This window comes from Lacerta agilis, chromosome 6 (assembly GCF_009819535.1).
Source record: "Lacerta agilis isolate rLacAgi1 chromosome 6, rLacAgi1.pri, whole genome shotgun sequence".
NCBI classification, from domain to species: domain Eukaryota; kingdom Metazoa; phylum Chordata; class Lepidosauria; order Squamata; family Lacertidae; genus Lacerta; species Lacerta agilis.
The window spans coordinates 34,284,074-34,302,188 of record NC_046317.1 but is presented as its reverse complement, the minus strand read 5'-3'; the positions used below and the strand labels follow the sequence as shown (position 1 = coordinate 34,302,188).

The 18,115-nt window shown below is 41.2% G+C and overlaps 2 protein-coding genes across 6 annotated transcripts in view; both read left to right on the top strand.

Annotated features, from left to right (window-relative positions):
- The window catches only part of DNAJC6 (DnaJ heat shock protein family (Hsp40) member C6), a 58,572-nt gene extending 53,713 nt beyond the window's left edge, over positions 1-4,859 (top strand). For all 5 annotated transcript variants that reach the window (XM_033151881.1, XM_033151880.1, XM_033151878.1 and 2 more), the window contains 3 exons: positions 306-451; positions 1,702-1,878; positions 2,867-4,859. In XM_033151881.1, coding sequence (XP_033007772.1) covers positions 306-451; positions 1,702-1,878; positions 2,867-2,968 — 425 coding nt within the window. In that variant the 3' untranslated portion in view covers positions 2,969-4,859. The remainder of the gene's footprint in view (positions 1-305; positions 452-1,701; positions 1,879-2,866) is intronic.
- A 2,044-nt stretch (positions 4,860-6,903) lies between these two features.
- Positions 6,904-16,619, top strand: LEPROT. Its single transcript, XM_033151882.1, has 4 exons — positions 6,904-7,011; positions 8,871-8,946; positions 10,089-10,275; positions 14,592-16,619. Exons 1-4 carry the CDS (start codon positions 6,996-6,998, stop codon positions 14,706-14,708), a joined length of 396 nt encoding a protein of 131 aa, XP_033007773.1. The 5' UTR covers positions 6,904-6,995; the 3' UTR covers positions 14,709-16,619.
- The last annotated feature ends 1,496 nt before the right edge of the window (positions 16,620-18,115 follow it).

The window sequence follows — 18,115 nt, the reverse complement described above, 5'->3', positions numbered from 1 at the left end:
AGATTCAATTGGGAAATTCTGCTTGTACTTTAGAAAGTGTGATGTGCTAAGTGACTTGTGTTTTTAGAGCGACCTTTACTCAGCAGAGGGGTGAATGTGTCATCTTTCTCACAATGGTGGTGTTGGGAATAAAAGTGCTTAAACTCCTTCTGTTTGCGCTGCAGAGGAAAAATACAGGTATGCCCATATGTACTTCTCTGCATTGTATGGAATGATTTTGTAAAGTATTTAGAATAATGTGACATTTATATCTTCCTATATCAAATAATACTTCTTTTTAATACTCTATACTTTTTTCCATTAAGAATCCAAACCAAAAGTGTCTGCTGATTTTGAAGACCTCTTATCTGGTCAAGGCTTTAATGCTCACAAAGACAGAAAGGGACCGAGAACAATAGCAGAAATGAGGAAAGAAGAAATGGCCAAGGAGATGGACCCTGAAAAATTAAAAGTAAGCTGAATGCTTCAGATTTGATTTCCAAATTGTTCAAGATTTTGCTTTGCCTGGATTGTATAATAGTTGAATATTTAATACTTCAGAGATGTTTATGATGCAACCATGATACCAAGATCATTAACAGGACCTTGTCAGTATTTGGGTTTTGCATGCCTATATTTTTCTAGAAAACCTCAGTATCCACACAAGGGAACTGATTGTTCAAAACTGAGAAGGTGAGGGTGGACCGTTTCTAAATGTAGGTAAGACTCTGTCTTGATGGTAGAGACTCCCTATTCGTGCAGGAAAATAGTGTGGGGGGATTAAAACAGTTCCCCCACCTCCGTTCTCCCAAGTTCTGTGTGGGTGAAAGTTGGCATGCATTCTTCCCTCATGCTGCCTGGGAAATATCTCTGGCAGTAGAGGACAGCATGCAGGTTCTAGGTCTTGGCCTGTGTGAGGAGCAAGGACTGGATCAGGAAAAAGGGTGGCCTGCTCCTTTAGACCTTAATTCCCTCTCATCAATTTTTCATAATCGGCCAACTTCAATCCCTTCAACAAAGGGGGGGGGCAGGGGGCTAAGCCCAGCAATGGCTTTGGTCATGGGGGCCTCTAAACCCATTTTTCTCTTTTCAAATTACTGTTTAAGGGGTGAAAAGGGCTGTGATCACTATGGCAAATGAAAGTGGTTAGATGGAAGATAAGTGTGAAACTCACTATGCCCTCTGCTCCAACTGTCTTCATATGGCCTGCGGGTTCCAACTAATCACTAGTTGGAATGATTATCAGAAAAACTCATGAATAATTATTATAATTAAACTGACATTAATCTTTTATGAAGGACTAAATAGGGTCTGTCCCAATAACGGTACAAGTCTTTAATTTGGAGGATTATGAATTATGTGTATAAATTCCCTAATATTTATTTTGCTAAGTTTGTTTTATTTATATTGTTAAATCCTTGGGCCTGTGATTCACACTAATTTCCTTGGTCACTAGCTATATCGATGTATCCCACGATTCTAATTTATAGAGTTGTAGGGCAATACTAGCTGAATCTCCATATTCAGAAGCAGTTTTATGTATCTGTTCTTAGAGGTAACAATTTGACATTTCCATTTGATGATATCTATCTCCTGTCTTTCTGAGATCCAAAGCAAACTGGGTAGAAGCAACCTATAAACTGTTCCAATCAAATAAGTATTCATGCTAGTATAGATATTCTCTTGCAGTTTGGTTTAGTACTACATTATCTATTTTCACAGATCCTTGAATGGATTGAAGGAAAGGAGAGAAACATAAGAGCCTTGTTGTCCACAATGCACACAGTACTATGGGAAGGAGAAACAAAATGGAAACCTGTGGGCATGGCAGATCTTGTTACTCCAGAGCAAGTAAAGAAGGTTTACCGGAGAGCAGTGCTTGTTGTGCATCCTGATAAAGTAAGTAATAATAATATTTTATGTTAATCTGTTATCTCATGTACTAGTTTAATGATTCCTACTTGATCCATCCCTGCAATTACTTTCACCATTATTTCCGTATTTTTCGCTCCATAAGACACACCGAATCATAAGACGCACCTATTTTTCAAAGGAGGAAAACAAGTAAAAAAAAAGTTCTGACTCAAACCTGCGGCGGTGGCTGTGGAGGAGGAGAAAGCAGCTTTTGGGCTGCACGTTCTTCCTCCACAGCAGCCACCGCCAGCGGCAAAGGGGCGAGGGGGGCGTTCCTTCTTCCTCCTCCACCCCTTTGCTGCTGGTTTTAAAGCCAGCTGGGGAGAAGGGGAGGACACTATGGTCCGTCCCTTCTCCCCAGCTGACTTTAAAGCAAGTGTGTGTGGGGGGGGAGAACCGCTAGCTTTGCACACAGTGTCAGGGCGATTTCCCCCCAGCTTGCTTTAAAGCTAGCTGGGGAGAGGGGATGGACCGTAGCATCCTCTTCTCCCCAGCTGGCTTTAAAGCAAGCGGGGGGGGGGGGGAGAGAATCACCCAGATGCTGTGAGCGAAGCTATCTCCCCAGCTGGCTTTAAAGCCAGCACGGGGAGAACTGTGCACAGGTCCTGGTCCCGCCTCTCACTGCGGTCAGTGAGAGGCGGTGGCGGGCAGCGGTGGGACCAGCGGTGGGACCAGCGGCCTGGAAGGGCTCCTTTTGGGCCGCTGGTCCTGCCCCCCACTGCCCCTGCCTCTCGCCGTGTTCAGTGAGAGGCGGGGGCGGGCAGCGGAGGAGGTGCTACTCGTTCCTCCCACCGCCTCCATTCACAAAAGCAGGGTTTACTCAGGGTGTCATGCCACCCTTTTCAGCGTGCTTGCTCTTCTATGATAAGCGTAAATTATACCTACACTCTGCTATTGACTTTCTGTATGAACAGTGTCATATTTAAGCTGATTTTAATATGTTTGTGATGTATCTTGTTTTGCTTTCTTGTAGGCTACGGGGCAGCCATATGAACAATATGCAAAGATGATTTTTATGGAGCTCAATGATGCCTGGTCAGAATTTGAAAACCAAGGCCAAAAGCCCTTGTATTAGCGTACTTCCTCAGACATTGCTGTAGACCTGTGCTAGTGCTCATATAGTTCCTTGCCACAAGATTTTCACAGGTGAATTAGTATCTGGCTGGAAATTTGAAAAAAAAGTAAGACTAGCCCTAACACTAAAACCTTTCCGTATGGAGAGCGGGAAGGTATGGAGGCTGCTCCTTACATATGCCATGAATTACAGATGCAAAGAGAGGAGTCCTGTAAGTTAATCTTATAGTGTTCTTTCAGGTATAAACAGGGTAGGTAAGGATGCATTCTAGAAAACTGGGATTGCTTGTCTTGGAGCAAGTGAGGTGAAATGAATGGTCTCTCTCACTATGAACCAAATAGATGCTGTGTCACTAGGAATGTGGCTTAGTCTTGAAAGTTTGTAACCAGGACAAGCTTTGTCAAAACAAAACATAAGGATGTTCATATGTGGTTATTCGCTGTACACTAAACTCTCATAATAATTTGACCCTTCAATTACTTCTTGTAGTATTTTTTTTTTTAATATGACAGCTAGGCAACTGGATATGTCTTTGGCAACTTACTGCTGCCTTAAACATAGTACTGTATTTCGTGTTTCAGACAAGCAGATAGCTAGACATTTTACACCAACAAAGAATTTGGGAAGTGTCTTTAAATTATTGTTTATTTATTAACATGCAAAAGCCTGTTGAAGCATTATCCCAAATCAACAGACTACTAAAGTTGTTTGCTGTTCATTATTATTAAAGTAAGGGTGCAAGAATACTTTGCAAAAAAAAAAAAATCCCAGTTAAAAAACACTTTAAAACCTGCCTCTGAAACAAACTTTGCTGCCTTCTTCAGCATTGTGAAGTTATGTTCTTAATTGATTCAAATTGTATATTTAAATTGAATCAAATATCCAGTTTTTCCAGAGCATTTGTGAACACAAGCTAATGTTACAATGTAGCCTCACCTTCTGAACTTCTATAGGTAACATATTATGTTTATGTAGTTTTCTAAGATCTGAGGTGAGCAAAAAATACGAAAATGTACTTACTTACTAAAGTTATATTGGCCCAGTAAGCAATAATGTTCATATTCACATTATGGTATCTGATGATAAAACAAAAGTATGTTCTCTCATCTAATGAAACTAATTTTACATAGCACTTTGAACTGTTTCTCCTTTTGCAGAGAAACTTATAATGGGAGTTTTATTTATTTACATTTCCTGAATGAAATCTGACCTTGCATGGGGTAGATTAATATTATCTGGTCTCCTCTCCTTCAAGCAGTTGATAGTTAAGTCAAAGTGCAGCAACAGCCATGTGAAACTTGGTTGTTTATAGAGGTCCAATGTGTTTATAGATGCTGATGCGATCTTTCTTGAAAACCAAGTATCTACAGGCTGTTGAAGGCACCGTGCCACCTGACACCATTAAACATTGGATCCCATTATGCAGCCGATTTCTTCATGGAGCTGTTGCATAGTAGCTACAAAAGTCACTGTATGGGGGAAAATGGTAGCCTGCACCTGCCTTTTTGATGTTCAACAGGTGTACAGAAAGGTTTCCACATGCAGGGAAAACTCTCTAGATGACGTGAAAATCTTGGTCAAATTGGTGTTTTAAGACAATCTGTTTTCTGTTGTTCTGTTTTCTTTATAGTGGGAAACCCTTTTCTGCAGATACAGCATGTCCACCAGCCTATGTTTATTTTTATATTAAATGCCATCTTTTTGTTGTATTGATCCATTATTTATTGCCATTACTGCCAATGTGAAACAAAACACCAAGCTCTCCTTTTTATATGTACAAGATATTAAGACATTTGAACAACTATAACAAACTGGATGTTATTTATTAACATATTATGAAATGTTTTGATCAAGTATGTGCTTGTCTATTAAAAACATTTTGAAATGTGAATCATGTTCCTGTGACTTGTTTTAATCTTTCATTCACTTCTGTAGATATTGTGTGAATTATGCTTATGAAATATAAATGGACTCAGTTAATGTAGCATCAGTTTTTGAAATTACAAAAATAACATTAGCTTTGTGCATCAGACTAACAGATCTTTTTTTAAAAGCCCAGGATAAATTCAAATTTTAACAAAATAAATATATCATTAAAGCTTCATCTAGTTCAGTAAAAAGGAAAAAAAAACTTACCCAACTTAAACACCTTCCCTAACTACAGTGCTTTCAATGGTGCATGTAAGTGAGACCTATGTGTCAAAACTACTGAACTCAAGAGTTTTTCCTTTTCCTTTTGGGCCTATCTGCTCGTCAATGTTCAGGTTTACTGTTTTGACTAAAACCACTATTATAAATTTTTTTTTGTAAATATGCAATATACTCAATGAACTGTGACTGGTTGAAAACATTTGTGTATATATTAAAAAGGTGAAAGAATTTTCAGTCCTTTTTATTTGTATTTTATCCTATGCAGAGAGAGGAAGACAGAGCGCCTTCAAAGGGGATGTTACTGAGTATCTTGATACTGAGGCTGTAGCAGAAGGCGAAAGAAAATAAACCCACTACTCCATGGGACTGAATACAGTAACCTGTTCCTGAATGTACTCTCTTTGTTACCTTACAGTACAATCCTATATGACTTCATAGGAGTAAGTCCCATTGAGTTCAGTGGAGCTTACACCTGGGTAAGGAAGGATAGCAATGCAGCTGTAAGTCCTTTTTATATGCTGAGAGGAGCAAATGACTCCATTCATATATAAACTTAAAACTATTGCTCCTCTTTCTGAACTTGTGTCTAACATTATAGAATATGTGTTTTACTGAATGCAAAAATGCTTCTAGCTGCCAAGTTTCCCAGCTTTATACCATAGAAGCCAACTCCTGGGAGCCCCCACAATAAAATATTTGAGGGGGCCAGGCCCCCACAAAGTTGATGGGCAATCCCATTCAAATGGTGTGTGTGTGTGTGTGTGCACTGTCTCATGTGATTATGTGGTACAGGGCTTACCTGGGTCCCCACAATATTTTACTGAAGTTTGCACCTCTGTTTTATACACAACATTGACATTGTGGTGAAATCACTTTCTGCTGCAGGGAAAATTGCAGTAGGAAACAGGAGAAAGAATGAATTAGAAAGGTGTGTGGGTATACGTGAACGAGGACCCTAAGGAGCACTAATTAGACAATGCTTAATGCTCGATTTAAGTAATGGAAACCCCTGGCTGTACAGATGTCACCCAATCCCATAGATATTTCTAAATATCCATGGGTGTGCAGTCAAGACTTACCCTCGATGGAAATGGATCTACATCAATGGATCCATACAAGCGCAATTTGTTTGGGCGAAAAAACCAGCACGCCCACAAAATCCCACTGACTTCTTTTGAAACTGAGGTGATGAATTGTGCATGTCCGGCATGATGGCACTCGCTTGCTGAGGTCTTTGCTTTACTAACAGGGCCATCTTACTACACCTGTCTACTCTGAAGTAGGCTGCTTAAGCTCATGGAACTTACTCCCAGGGAAGTGTGTCTAGGATGGCAGCCCAGACTAAATAGCAATTTCAAGGTTGTTTTTTTTTAAGATGGAGATAATATCAGACGAGCACATGCACGACCTCAAAAACAAGGTTTTTGCTCTGTGGGGCCTATGCTTGACCCTGAAAGTGAGACAGAGGCCGCTCAAGCCTTTGCAATCCGAATATGCTCCGGGAGGGCAAAGGGAAATGTGGGTGGATGGATCCACAAAAAGATGTTTGAACATCTGGCAGAAGCAGGACCAGGACCAGCATTTTAAGGGCCATTTCTGAGGAAAATTTACCTCACTTGGCGTGAGGTGGCCTTGAATGCCTTGGCGCCGCTAGGCAGTTCATAGGCGTGAAGAGTCTTACTTAGTTTCTTTTTTAAAAAAAGAAAGTGCTGCTTTTTGTTGTTGTTCCCTTCCCCCTGTGAGAAGGGGAAGGGTTATAGAAGGAGCCACGTGAGCAGAAGGCGGAAGAAGTCGACACATTCTCCGCCTCCTCTGCTTCGTCGTCCAGAGAGCGAGCGAGAGCAAAAAAAAGGCGCCCCGCAAAAGAAAAGGAGACATGGCAGGGATTAAAGGTATATCGGGCCGCTTCTCTCCTTGCGCGGCGGATGGCCTCTGTCTCTTTCTCTCTCCCTCCGCTTTCCCCTGTCGGCGGCGCGGCTCTCTCGCTCCGCCGTCGCTGTGACTACCTCATTCCCGCCCCTGCCGGAAGAAAGCTCCTCTTAAGTCGCGCGCTCTGCAAATACTGCGGCTAAAGGAGCCTTTCGCTGTGCAGCCCCCTCTCGGTTGTCGCCAACAACAAACTCCTCTCTGGGGCAGCGTAACTTTTTGCACTGCGCCGGTGCTGGTTGTCTTCCTCCTCCTCCTACGCCCTTTTCCAGGGTGTGGATGTGAAGCACGCGGGGTGGGGAGTAGGGAATCCGGAGGCGCAGGGCGTGCAGGCGCCGGCGAGGGCAGGGCTCTTCTCTCTGGAGCAGTTGCCGAAAGAGGCTCTCTGGCAGGTCACATTTTGCTGAAAATTCCTTTCCCTTGAAGCCTATTTAAAAGTTCAGGAATTTTCCCAGATGCTGTGACCCACCCCAAACCATTGTTTTATAGGCGATCGGTTTTGACTCGAAAGCAAAAACAAACAAACCCTATACTGTAGTTCTTACCACTGCTTTTCTTCTAAAAAAAAAAAAAAAAAAGTTAATGGGTACTCTCATTTTCCTACCCATATTGAAATCCTGCCCCTCAATGAGGCCAAACATAGATTTACAAAATATTTAGGGGTATGCGTACCCTTGCGTCCCCCCCCCCAGAAAAAAGCAATGGTTCTTACAAACTTTTGGACTTCTAACTCTGTTTATTGTAGTCACCTAGGCAATGAGTATACAGCTCATGTGCAGAGTGTGGTACTTCACTTCGTTTAAAATCTCTTTCCATCCCAATTACAGAAGTATAATTTAAGTGATCAGTGAAACCTTTAAAAAAAAAATCCAGCAAGAGGATCCCATCCTGGAAGTATGGCTGTCAAAAGTGAAACAAATGTTATTTACTTATTTCATAAGATTTATACACCTCTTGATAGTAAAAAGAAACAATCCTCAAAGTGGTTTACAAAAAACAAAACAGTAAAATCAAGGAAAATTCAACAAACCCTTCTTTAAAACACACAAAAGTTACCTTGGCTTTCTCTGCATCCAAATAGGCTTGTCTAAATGCAAGAAGTAGTGACAGCCACCAATTTGGGATAGCTTTTAAGGAAGAGAACACAAATTCATGGAGGATCAGGCTGTCAGCGGATACCAGCCATGATACTACCTCTACTGTTGGAGGCAGCAGGCCTTTGAAGGCCACTTGTATAGCATCACAAGTGGTGGAGGGAGAGCTCTTGCACACAGGTCCTGGTTTTGGGCTTCCCATAGGCATCTAGTTGGCCACTGTGAAGAGGATGTTGGGGCATTGGCCTGATCCATCAGGCTCCTCATATTCTTAAGGTAGATCACAATATACTGGTAGGTCTCTAGGTGATCTGCATTAGATTACTAATGGCAGCAACAAGGTGATTTCATTTCCATTCCACCCCCATGTAGGCTGCTGAAATGAAAAAAGCTAGCCAGGAGTGGATTTTTTTTACATGAAATGACAGTGAACTCAGATATATCCTGGTACTGGAAAGAAATTCCTAGGTTCAGGAGGCACTTTGGTATTTAATTCTAACTGTTTTGTTTTTAAATGGCTCTGATTTGAGTTCCAGTAAAAAACAAAGTACCGGTAGATCCAAGAAGCCTGAATTCTGACCACCTCTTGAGATCAAACATCTGCTGTATCAGGAGGCTACACTTTTAACTGCAATGTTGGATCACTTTGTGAATTAAACTGCATAGACTGTGATTGTACAAATTAATGTTAAGCAGGTTAGTGATGTCATTCTTTTTATTTCCACTTGTAGCCCTGGTTGGCTTATCGTTCACTGGAGCTATGGGTCTGACGTTTCTTGTATTGGGGTGTGCACTGGAAAGTTATGGGTAAGACTGAATTAATACGAGATATATCACTGTTCTATGTTGTGTGTTGGTTCCAAGCATGCTTATTTGGAATGAAATCCCTAAGCAAGCGGTTTATGAACGCAGCTTGAATTCTTTTTTCATTCTTACATCTTTCAGATGATTGAGTGAAATGAGCGGCATCAGAGATTGTAATGGGGTTAACGTGTGGGAGAGCAGTCTGACAGCCGAGAAGGAAAATGAAGCTTAGGGTAGTTTGGTAAACCTTTGCTAAAGCAGTGGGTGTTGAGGAATAGAAATTGGCATGTCAGATAGAGAAGATGCAGTAGAATGCTAAAAGGTTCACAGATTAGAATCTGAGCTGATATGGGGATAGGAGATGACAAGGGACGCGGGTGGCGCTGTCTAAACCACTGAGCCTCTTGGGCTTGCCGATCAGAAGGTCGGTGCTTCGAATCCCTGTGACGGGGTGAGCACCCGTTGCTCTGTTCCAGCTCCTGCCAACCTTGCAGTTCGAAAGCATGTAGATAAATGGGTACCGCTGCGGTGGGAAGGTAAACAGCGTTGCCATGCACTCTGGTTTCCGTCACGGTGTCCTGTTGCACCAGAAGCAGTTTAGTCATGCTGGCCACATGACCCGGAAAGCTGTCTGTGGACAAACGCCACCTCCCTTGGCCTGAAAGCGAGATGAGCGGCGCAACCCCATAATTGCCTTTGACTGGACTCAACCGTCCAGGGGTCCTTTACCCTTTTTTTTAAAGAGATGAAACTGCAGAAAACAAGGGGCAAAGAAGAGAAGAGGAAGAAAATGCAGTTGGGCTGAAAAACTGAGTATCCTGAAGTGAGTGGAAGATATGGCCCTATTTATACTTCAGTGGCTTTTTCCTATGTACAGTGGTACCTCTGGATACAAATTTAATTTGTTATGGGGTCTGTTCTTACCCCGAAACATTCACATCCAGAGGCGCTTGTTTTGCACAGGCGTGCGCATCCTGAAGTATTTGCAAAGGGGGCAGTACATAACCCGAGGTTCCACTATATATAGTTACGTGCATATTTCTGTGTTCAGCTGTTACGATTTCAGAGGATGATAATAGGTTGTGCATAAAATTCATTTTAAACGACATTAACTTCTCTCATCCTTTGTGTTTGTCATTCTGCAGCGTCTACTGGCCTTTATTTGTTTTGATATTTTACTTCATAAGTCCTATTCCACACTTCATCACAAAAAGAGTAAGCGATGATACTGATGCCGCAAGCAGCGCCTGCAGGGAGTTGGCATGTTTCTTCACGACTGGAATTGTGGTTTCTGCCTTTGCATTTCCTATTATCCTTGCACGTGTTGAAGTGGTAAGGTCTTATCTCAGGAAAAGTTTATTTGTCTCCTTTTGACCCCTCACAGTCCTGGGCAAAATACAACATCCCACTCTTCTGATTGCTTCATTAGCACAAGCATTTCAGCTTGCCAGATGGAATGACCCCCCCCCAATCCTTCCCCTGCATGTTGGTACCTCACATTCATTCATTCATTCATTCATTCATTATTTGTTTGTTTGGAGCCTTGGTGCTCAAGCGGAAGTCCTTGCACAGGGCTTCTACTGATGAGAGTCATTAGGTAAATCCCACACCCTGTTTTTCTGGTGCATGGTACATTGCCTTGCAGATAAACACTTCACAAAATGAGTCATCTTAATATAGTAATGTATTCTGGTTAAGTTGCTGCTCACAGTAAACCAGACACAGCACCAAGCATAAATTCACAAATGTCACTGTGAGTGATGCTGCTGCCCCCCCTTGTTTTTTTTAAAGAAAAGTTTACATTTAAAAAAATATATTGCTCAGCACTGTAAATAGAAGTACTGGGTGAGGCAGCCACTGCTAACTTCTCAGTTGAGGGGTAGGACCCAGAGTAACTGAGGATAAAGAAAGTTATCCCAACACGTTTCCAGGCCCTCTCAGGAATCCAGAGAGGCCTGGATGCTTCTGGTTCTTGAGGTGCCCAGCCATAATAACAAAATGTCAATACATGAAAACAAAACAAGCACTAAAAAGAGTGCAACGTTAAATAAGTTATTTAACAAATGCTTCTTCTAACATCTGCCTTTTAACAAGTCACCTCTTGCTTAATTTTTCAGCTGTGTGCTGTGTGATAGTGTCACATTTAGGTCTTGTGTGCATAAAAGCCAGTTGTCAAATGCCAAAAAATTAACAACTTGTAGCCCAAGCAGAACAGCCTTGGATTTTCCCTGCACTTGCAGTTACAGTTCTGAGTGAGGAAGTTGCTGTTACTGCCATTAATTTCTTTAGTCCCCATATCTCTGGGCTCAGACCCTGACATGCACTGGGGATGGAGCCCAGAGGTACTGTGAATGACTGTGACTGTAGCTGACTCAGCTAGTGTTGTAAAAAAAAAAAGTGTTGGGTGCGAGGCAGACACAGATGCTAATAACTTCTTTATTCACATTGTCTCTGGGAATCCAGCATGAACATGAGAGGGCAAAAAGTTTGTAGTGAGCTGTGCTGTGTGTGCATGCAGATGTCAGCAGCTCCACTCCTGACCTTCATGTGTTTAGTGTTAAGGCCTGAAGAGGGCTTCTTAATTGCATTTGGCTAAACCCCCTTCAGAAGATTGGGGATAGCACACATTTTGCCCTCAGACTGAAGCAGACTGATAACTTTTTAGTGGTCTTCTTGTATTGTTTACATGCATTCTGGTTCGTTTCCTTTTGAAAACTTTATTTCACAATAAGGTTTTCACATGAATAAACCACTGGTGGTGGAACAGAAGCACGTAAAGATATATTTATATCTTTCTCATACAGTCATACCTCAGGTTGCACTTGCTGTGGGTTGCGCATTTTCGGGTTACGGACGCAGCGAACCCGGAAGTACGGGAATGGGTTATTTCCGGGTTTTGGCGCTTGCACATACGCAGAAACGTTAAATCGTGCTTTGCGCACGTGCAGAAGCGCCGAATCGCGACCCGTGCATGCACAGACGCGGCGCTGCGGGTTGTGAACGTGCCTCCCGCACGGATCATGTTCGCAACCCAAGCGTCCACTGTATTTACTAGTATTCTCTCTGGTTTCCTTACTCCAGAGCACTTAGTTGAGGTTCCATAAACTTGTTATGTCTAGAATTATCCTTTCCAAGATCTTGTCTAATTTATTTTCCAGTACAGTGGTACCTTTAGTTGTGCGCACCTCACACAGCAAACCCGGAAGTATTTTTCTGGGTTTCGTAGCATGCGCAGAAGTGCTCTACCGTGCTGTGCGCATGTGCAGAACAGGCACCTCCGGTTGCGAAAACCTCAGGATCAGGATCCGACCAGAGCTCCGGAATGGATCCTGTCCTGCAACCGGAGGTACCACTGTAGTAGTACTATACATCTTCTGCTACTTAGTCAATTTCTCTTTGTTAAGAATGTGAAATAAGGATAAATAATACAGTCCGACCACTAGAGAGAGCTCTAATTTCTTTTCTTACCAAACAATGTTTTGCTAAAGGCTGAAGATTGTAAAAAATCTGGAAATGCAGAAACCATGGGTGGGAGGAACATTTTTACAGGTTTTTGGTGGAATAAAATCTATACAATACTTATAAAACCCAAAGTTACTTTACTGGAAGAGCTTAAAGTGAATAATGGCTAAGCCAGTACAATTTCATGTGCTGATCTATGTGGCATTATTTGTAAAAATATAAATGCTATGCAGCACAATGCTTTGAAGTAAGCTGCACAGAGTTCTGTGAGACTTATTTGCTAATAAGTGTGTTTAGATTTCTGCTCCGAAGTAGATCTTTATAGGTTTGCAGCATCAACTGTATTGAAACAATATTTCTGAATAGTGCCAAGTGCTAGAGATGGAATTTTGAAAGTTACTGCTTCCAAAGGTATTTAGGTATATTTTAGTTTTTGTTAGTTGGGAAAACATAAATAAAATAGTAGAAAGTATGGAGTTTGTGTTACGGGTCTATAACTATAACAAATAATAAAACCATGTAGTAAAACCTACATTTTGTTTACTGCAATCATTTTACAGCTTCTAGCTTTTTAAGGTGCTTTTATATAAAAAAGACTGCAAGCAGTAATAATACCATTTTATTTTAATTTTTTAAAAAACTTCCATATTTTTAGAAAGTTCAGAAAACCTATAATATAATCAAGAAGTAGCATTAATATATATATAGAGCCAAGCAGTGTTACTATAAAGTTTATATCATCAACTTTTAAAAATGGGCTGCTTCCTTGGATCATTGTTCTCAATCTTCCATGTCTGCTTTTTGCTTAATAGTGTGCATGTTTTCAAACAATATTGGTTTGCATCCCCTGATGCACAAGATCAGGAATTGAAGGCTCAGTAAAAAGCACAAGAGATTAGTGACTGTGTTGTCCAAACATCTTTCTGCCTTCCGTGTTGCAGGAACTCAATGTTCCCAGGTTGACCAGAGTTGTTGCATATACTTGCATTTGAAAGTAGTTTTCCAGCACCAAGTTCTGAGAATAATGCTTGGTGGACCTGTAATCCTATGCCCATTTATCTGGGAGCAAGCACTATTGAATTCATGCGACTTATTTTTGAGTAGACAGATAGAGGATTGCCCTATTAGTAATCTAGAACAGTAACAATGGAATAATCACTTAACAGTTTAAATTTATTTTGGCTGTAAGAGATTTAGGTAAAGGTAAAGGGACCCCTGACCATTAGTTCCAGTCACGGACGACTCTGGGGTTGCGGCGCTCATCTCATTTACTGGCCAAGGGAGCTGGCGTACAGCTTCCGGGTCATGTAGCCAGCATGACTAAGCTGCTTCTGGCAAACCAGAGCAGCGCACGGAAACACCATTTACCTTCCTGCTGGAGTGGTACCTATTTATCTACTTGCACTTTGACATGCTTTTGAACTGCTAGGTTGGCAGGCGCAGGGACTGAGCATTGGGAGCTCACCCCGTCATGGGGATTCGAACCGCCGACCTTCTGATCGGCAAGCCCTAGGCTCTCTGGTTTAACCCACAGCGCCACCTGCGTCCCTATGTAAGAGATTTACAACAGTGTAAATTCTTTTTAATATTATTTTAAAACATTGTTTTTTCAAAACCATTTTACTCACCATTCAAAGATAAATGATGTCATATTTGTCTTTATTTTATTAGTTTCACACAAATATTAGTTTGGCCAAGGTGGCAACGAGAAGTAATGTGTGGACAGTGGGATGTCCAGGCCTTCATAGTTCTAGTAAAGGGGGCAGACTTCTAATTTGCTCTTTTGAGAAGACTATGGCTGATGGCTGGCTACCGATAAATTACTCTAAATGGTTTTTCCCTTCCATTGTGGATGAGCTTGAAAAATTCTCACTGAACATCTTGTAAACTTTTCACGAACTGCTCTCTCGACCAGTTTTACTGTACTCATAAAGGACAAATAATTGTTTATATATATCACTGCATTTTAGCGAAATGTTTAATTAGTTCCTGTAATGACTACTTAGGTATGTAACCATTTCAGATTACATTAGTTTGCTTGGTACTCAAAATTTACTGTTTGATCGTAAGCGCTTTTAGCATCCTGATGTTGTATTTCTTTGTATGTGTCTAATGCTCAAAGTAGGGTGCATTTTCTGTCAATGAATAGAAAGTAAATCTTTCTTCTTATTCACTTTGTATTTCAGATCAAGTGGGGCGCTTGTTGCCTTGTGCTGGCTGGAAATGCAGTAATTTTCATTACCATTTTAGGCTTTTTTGTTCTATTTGGAAGAGGAGATGATTTTTCCTGGGAACAGTGGTAGACTTCACTATGAATTTTCATATGGATCTGCACTTTAGGGCTTACAGGGAGCTTTACTATGACACGAATCTTAGAGTGCATGGTATGTATGTATGTGTGTGTGTGTGTGTGTGTGTGTATACACGCATATGCATATGATGACATATATTATTTGCATGCATTAATAGCTTTTAACTTTTGCTGGGCTTCCTAAACTTGCATCAACAGCTGTTTTTGTACTACAATTCCCATCATCCCTGACCACTGGTCCTGCTAGCTAGGGGTGATGGGAGTTGTAGTCCAAAGCCAATGGGAGAAACCATGCACTATTGGATATGGGTCCGCTTTTTGTATCTGGTGCCAGCCTAACACAGGGTAAATGTATTGCATTTTAAGTACTAGCCTTTCTGTTTAGTTGGATGCATGCAACTTGCTGCAATTTGTGAGAATTTTTTGGACTGCAACCTACATTTTGCAAATTGGGACTGTCTTGCAAATTAGGTGGTTTTGTAGTGATGTGGAGTTTCGTTTCAGCACTTAAATTTGATACAACATTTGCTTTTTAAAAACAAAAAAATCCTGAAGTACAGAAAAAATGTATTGAAAGTATATCAAATGCAAAAAGAGGTTTCATTTTGCCAAAGTGCTGAAATAACTGTAGTAAGCATTTCTTCGTGACAATAGCACAAAGACATTTTAATGGTAATGTTTGTAAAGTACTCAAGACTATTCGATTCTTAAATTACTCAGGGTTTATAATGCTTTGAAATACAGTTTAAAGAATAGATTTTGCATGAGTGAGAAAATGGGATACAATCCTGCAGACGCATTTCATGCATTGACAGTTCTATTCTGTGTTGCTGGAAGTTTTGAGATAATTAATTTTAAAAGTAGTTTCAGCTCTGGTAAGAGTAGAGGTATGAAAAATTAACGCTGCAGTCCTCTACACGTTTGCTTAGGAGTAACCCAGACACCAGTTTACTGAAGACAGTGGGGTTTACTCCTGAGTCAACATGCATAGGGTTAGGTTGTGAAGTTGCCTTAAAAATTATGCTGCAGCAAAAACAAAAAAAAGGAATAGAAATTTAGCTTTGATCTTCTTTTCCTGGTGTTCCGAAAGTCTGTCTTTCACCATCACTTTCAAATAATACAGAATACACCTTTTTAAAGGTGGCATGATAAAGGCAAATGATAATGTTCAATTTCTGGCGCAGGGATGGGTATCCTACAGCCTCTGGCCTTATTTCATGTGGTCTTCAACCTGATTTAATATGGGTAGCAAAAAGGGTGTGCCTTGCCTTGCTTTGGGATCTGCCCCTCCAAAACTGACTTTGGTCGCACCCACCTTGACAGAGTGTGACCTTCAAAAGGAGATAGGTTTTGCCATCTCTGTTCTAAAAGGTGCTTTACTCTTTAAAGTGGGAACACAAGTTATTTTATAGGTGAGATATAGTGATGAAAGTTTTTGTCCTATATTTAATGTGTAAACTCAAATTACTATTTGTGGTGGTGTGAAATAAGAGTTATTGCAAGAGTTATAAAGGTTCCTGTGAGCCTGATATTGCTCGGCTCCAAGCTTGTCATCCTGCCAGTATCTGTGACCATTCATTTATGTTAGCGATTTTCATTACATAGTAAAAAAAACAACAACAACAAAGTATTGTGGTACCCTAAATTCTCATAGTGATCTTACTCCAAAGTGCCTTTCTCCAAGATTATTGTGTTCTGCAGGAGGCATGTGCATCAAAGCCATGCTGCATGTATTTGATAAACATTGCTTTGCATTCTCTTGTTGACGATGTTTCTTACATAGCATATATGAACTTTTGTAACCTTTGTAATTTATGTCATTTGAAGTACTGGAATTGTGCAGTATTAGAATACATTTGTGAATGTATTTTTAAAAAACACAATAAAATTTTACTTCAAAGTCTTTTTTGTGGCGTGTATTCTGAATTATTGCGTCCCTTTTGATTTTATAACAAATTAAAAGAAGTAAGGATTGCGCTGACCTTATCTGTGGAAAGTAAAATATAAATGCAAGTCAAAAACTTATTGTAAGTGCAGTAAAATAAAAGTCCGTAAAAGAAATGGCTCTATAAATGTGGACAGCAGTTGTTGCTTAGTAAACATAACAAGCTCAATTAAAAGTACTTCTTCCCATTATATAATGTTTGGCACTTATCAATTCTGACAAGAGAAACCTTTTAAGAACTGTTTATCTAAACTTGCCTTGAATGCAACACAAACAGGTTCTAATTACATTTAATGGCAAATTTGGTTCTACAATCAAGTGAAGATGCAATTTAAGATTTTCTTATTTTCAGCAGATTAAATTAAGCGTTTATCAAATAAGTGATAGCTTTTTTCTATATACTTATAATAAAAATGTAATGTTGTCCTCACATTGTAGTAAGCTTGGCCACAGGTGTGTGGCACTGTGATTTGCAGCATGATGAGAAGCAGTGGAGGGACAGCTAGAACACGCTGCCTTGCTCCCAGCCATCTTGGGGATCCACTGCTTCTGCCACCAGTTAGGATGAAGAGCCAGCCTAGTGGGAGGAATAGCACAGGAAGGTGATTGCAAGTGGTGGCTAGCTAGCCTGGTAATCTGCCATTACTGTCACCATTTAGAGTGAAGAGTTGGCCTACAGCAGATCTCTAGGCTGGCTAGCCACCACTTCAGGCCTGTTTCCTGCAGTGATCCTCCTGGTGGGCCAGTGGTCCCACTTGGCTGCAGTGGTGGCATGAGGTGGAACCAGAAGGACAAATAGATTAATGGGGGGACTGGAGGTATGGCAAAGTCTAGGAGTTGGGGTTGGCAAGTACATGGGGGCTTCGTAAAGGCTAGGCAGGTTTGACAAGCAAAGGTTAGTGGCGGGGGTGGGTGAGTGAGATCTAGGGAGGCTTGGTGAGAGGGTTAGATGGGGTTGGCAACTGACACCCCTAATAACATGCATATTTTCCTTTAGCATTTAATATAGCCTTGGAATAGCCTGGGCTTACAAAATCACTTGCTGCTTCTAACTTTTCCAAATTACAACATTCTAAAGGTTTGGGTAGATAAGTAGCAGCTCTGGGTTGGATGCAGTGATGTCTGGGATCCTTCTCTGAATTGATCTGGTGGAGGCTTTTGCTTCCAGAACGTGTAGGGACACATGATTGTTTGCTGATTCCCCCTCACCCTGCATCACCTCCCATGCTGTTCCAGAGGGTCCTTCACCCAGTAGTGGGCAGGGACACAGGCAGAAGTGGATGTGATTCTTACCTCTGTACTGTTGGCTACGTGCCAGTCACACAGACATGTCTATACCACCATTGCCTGCATCCAAACAAGCAAGAGGCATTATCACAGTTCAAGGACACATTTGAGCCGGGCAAAAGCACTTGAGGCATGTGCAGGACTGGGACTGGGGGTGGCATTGCAAA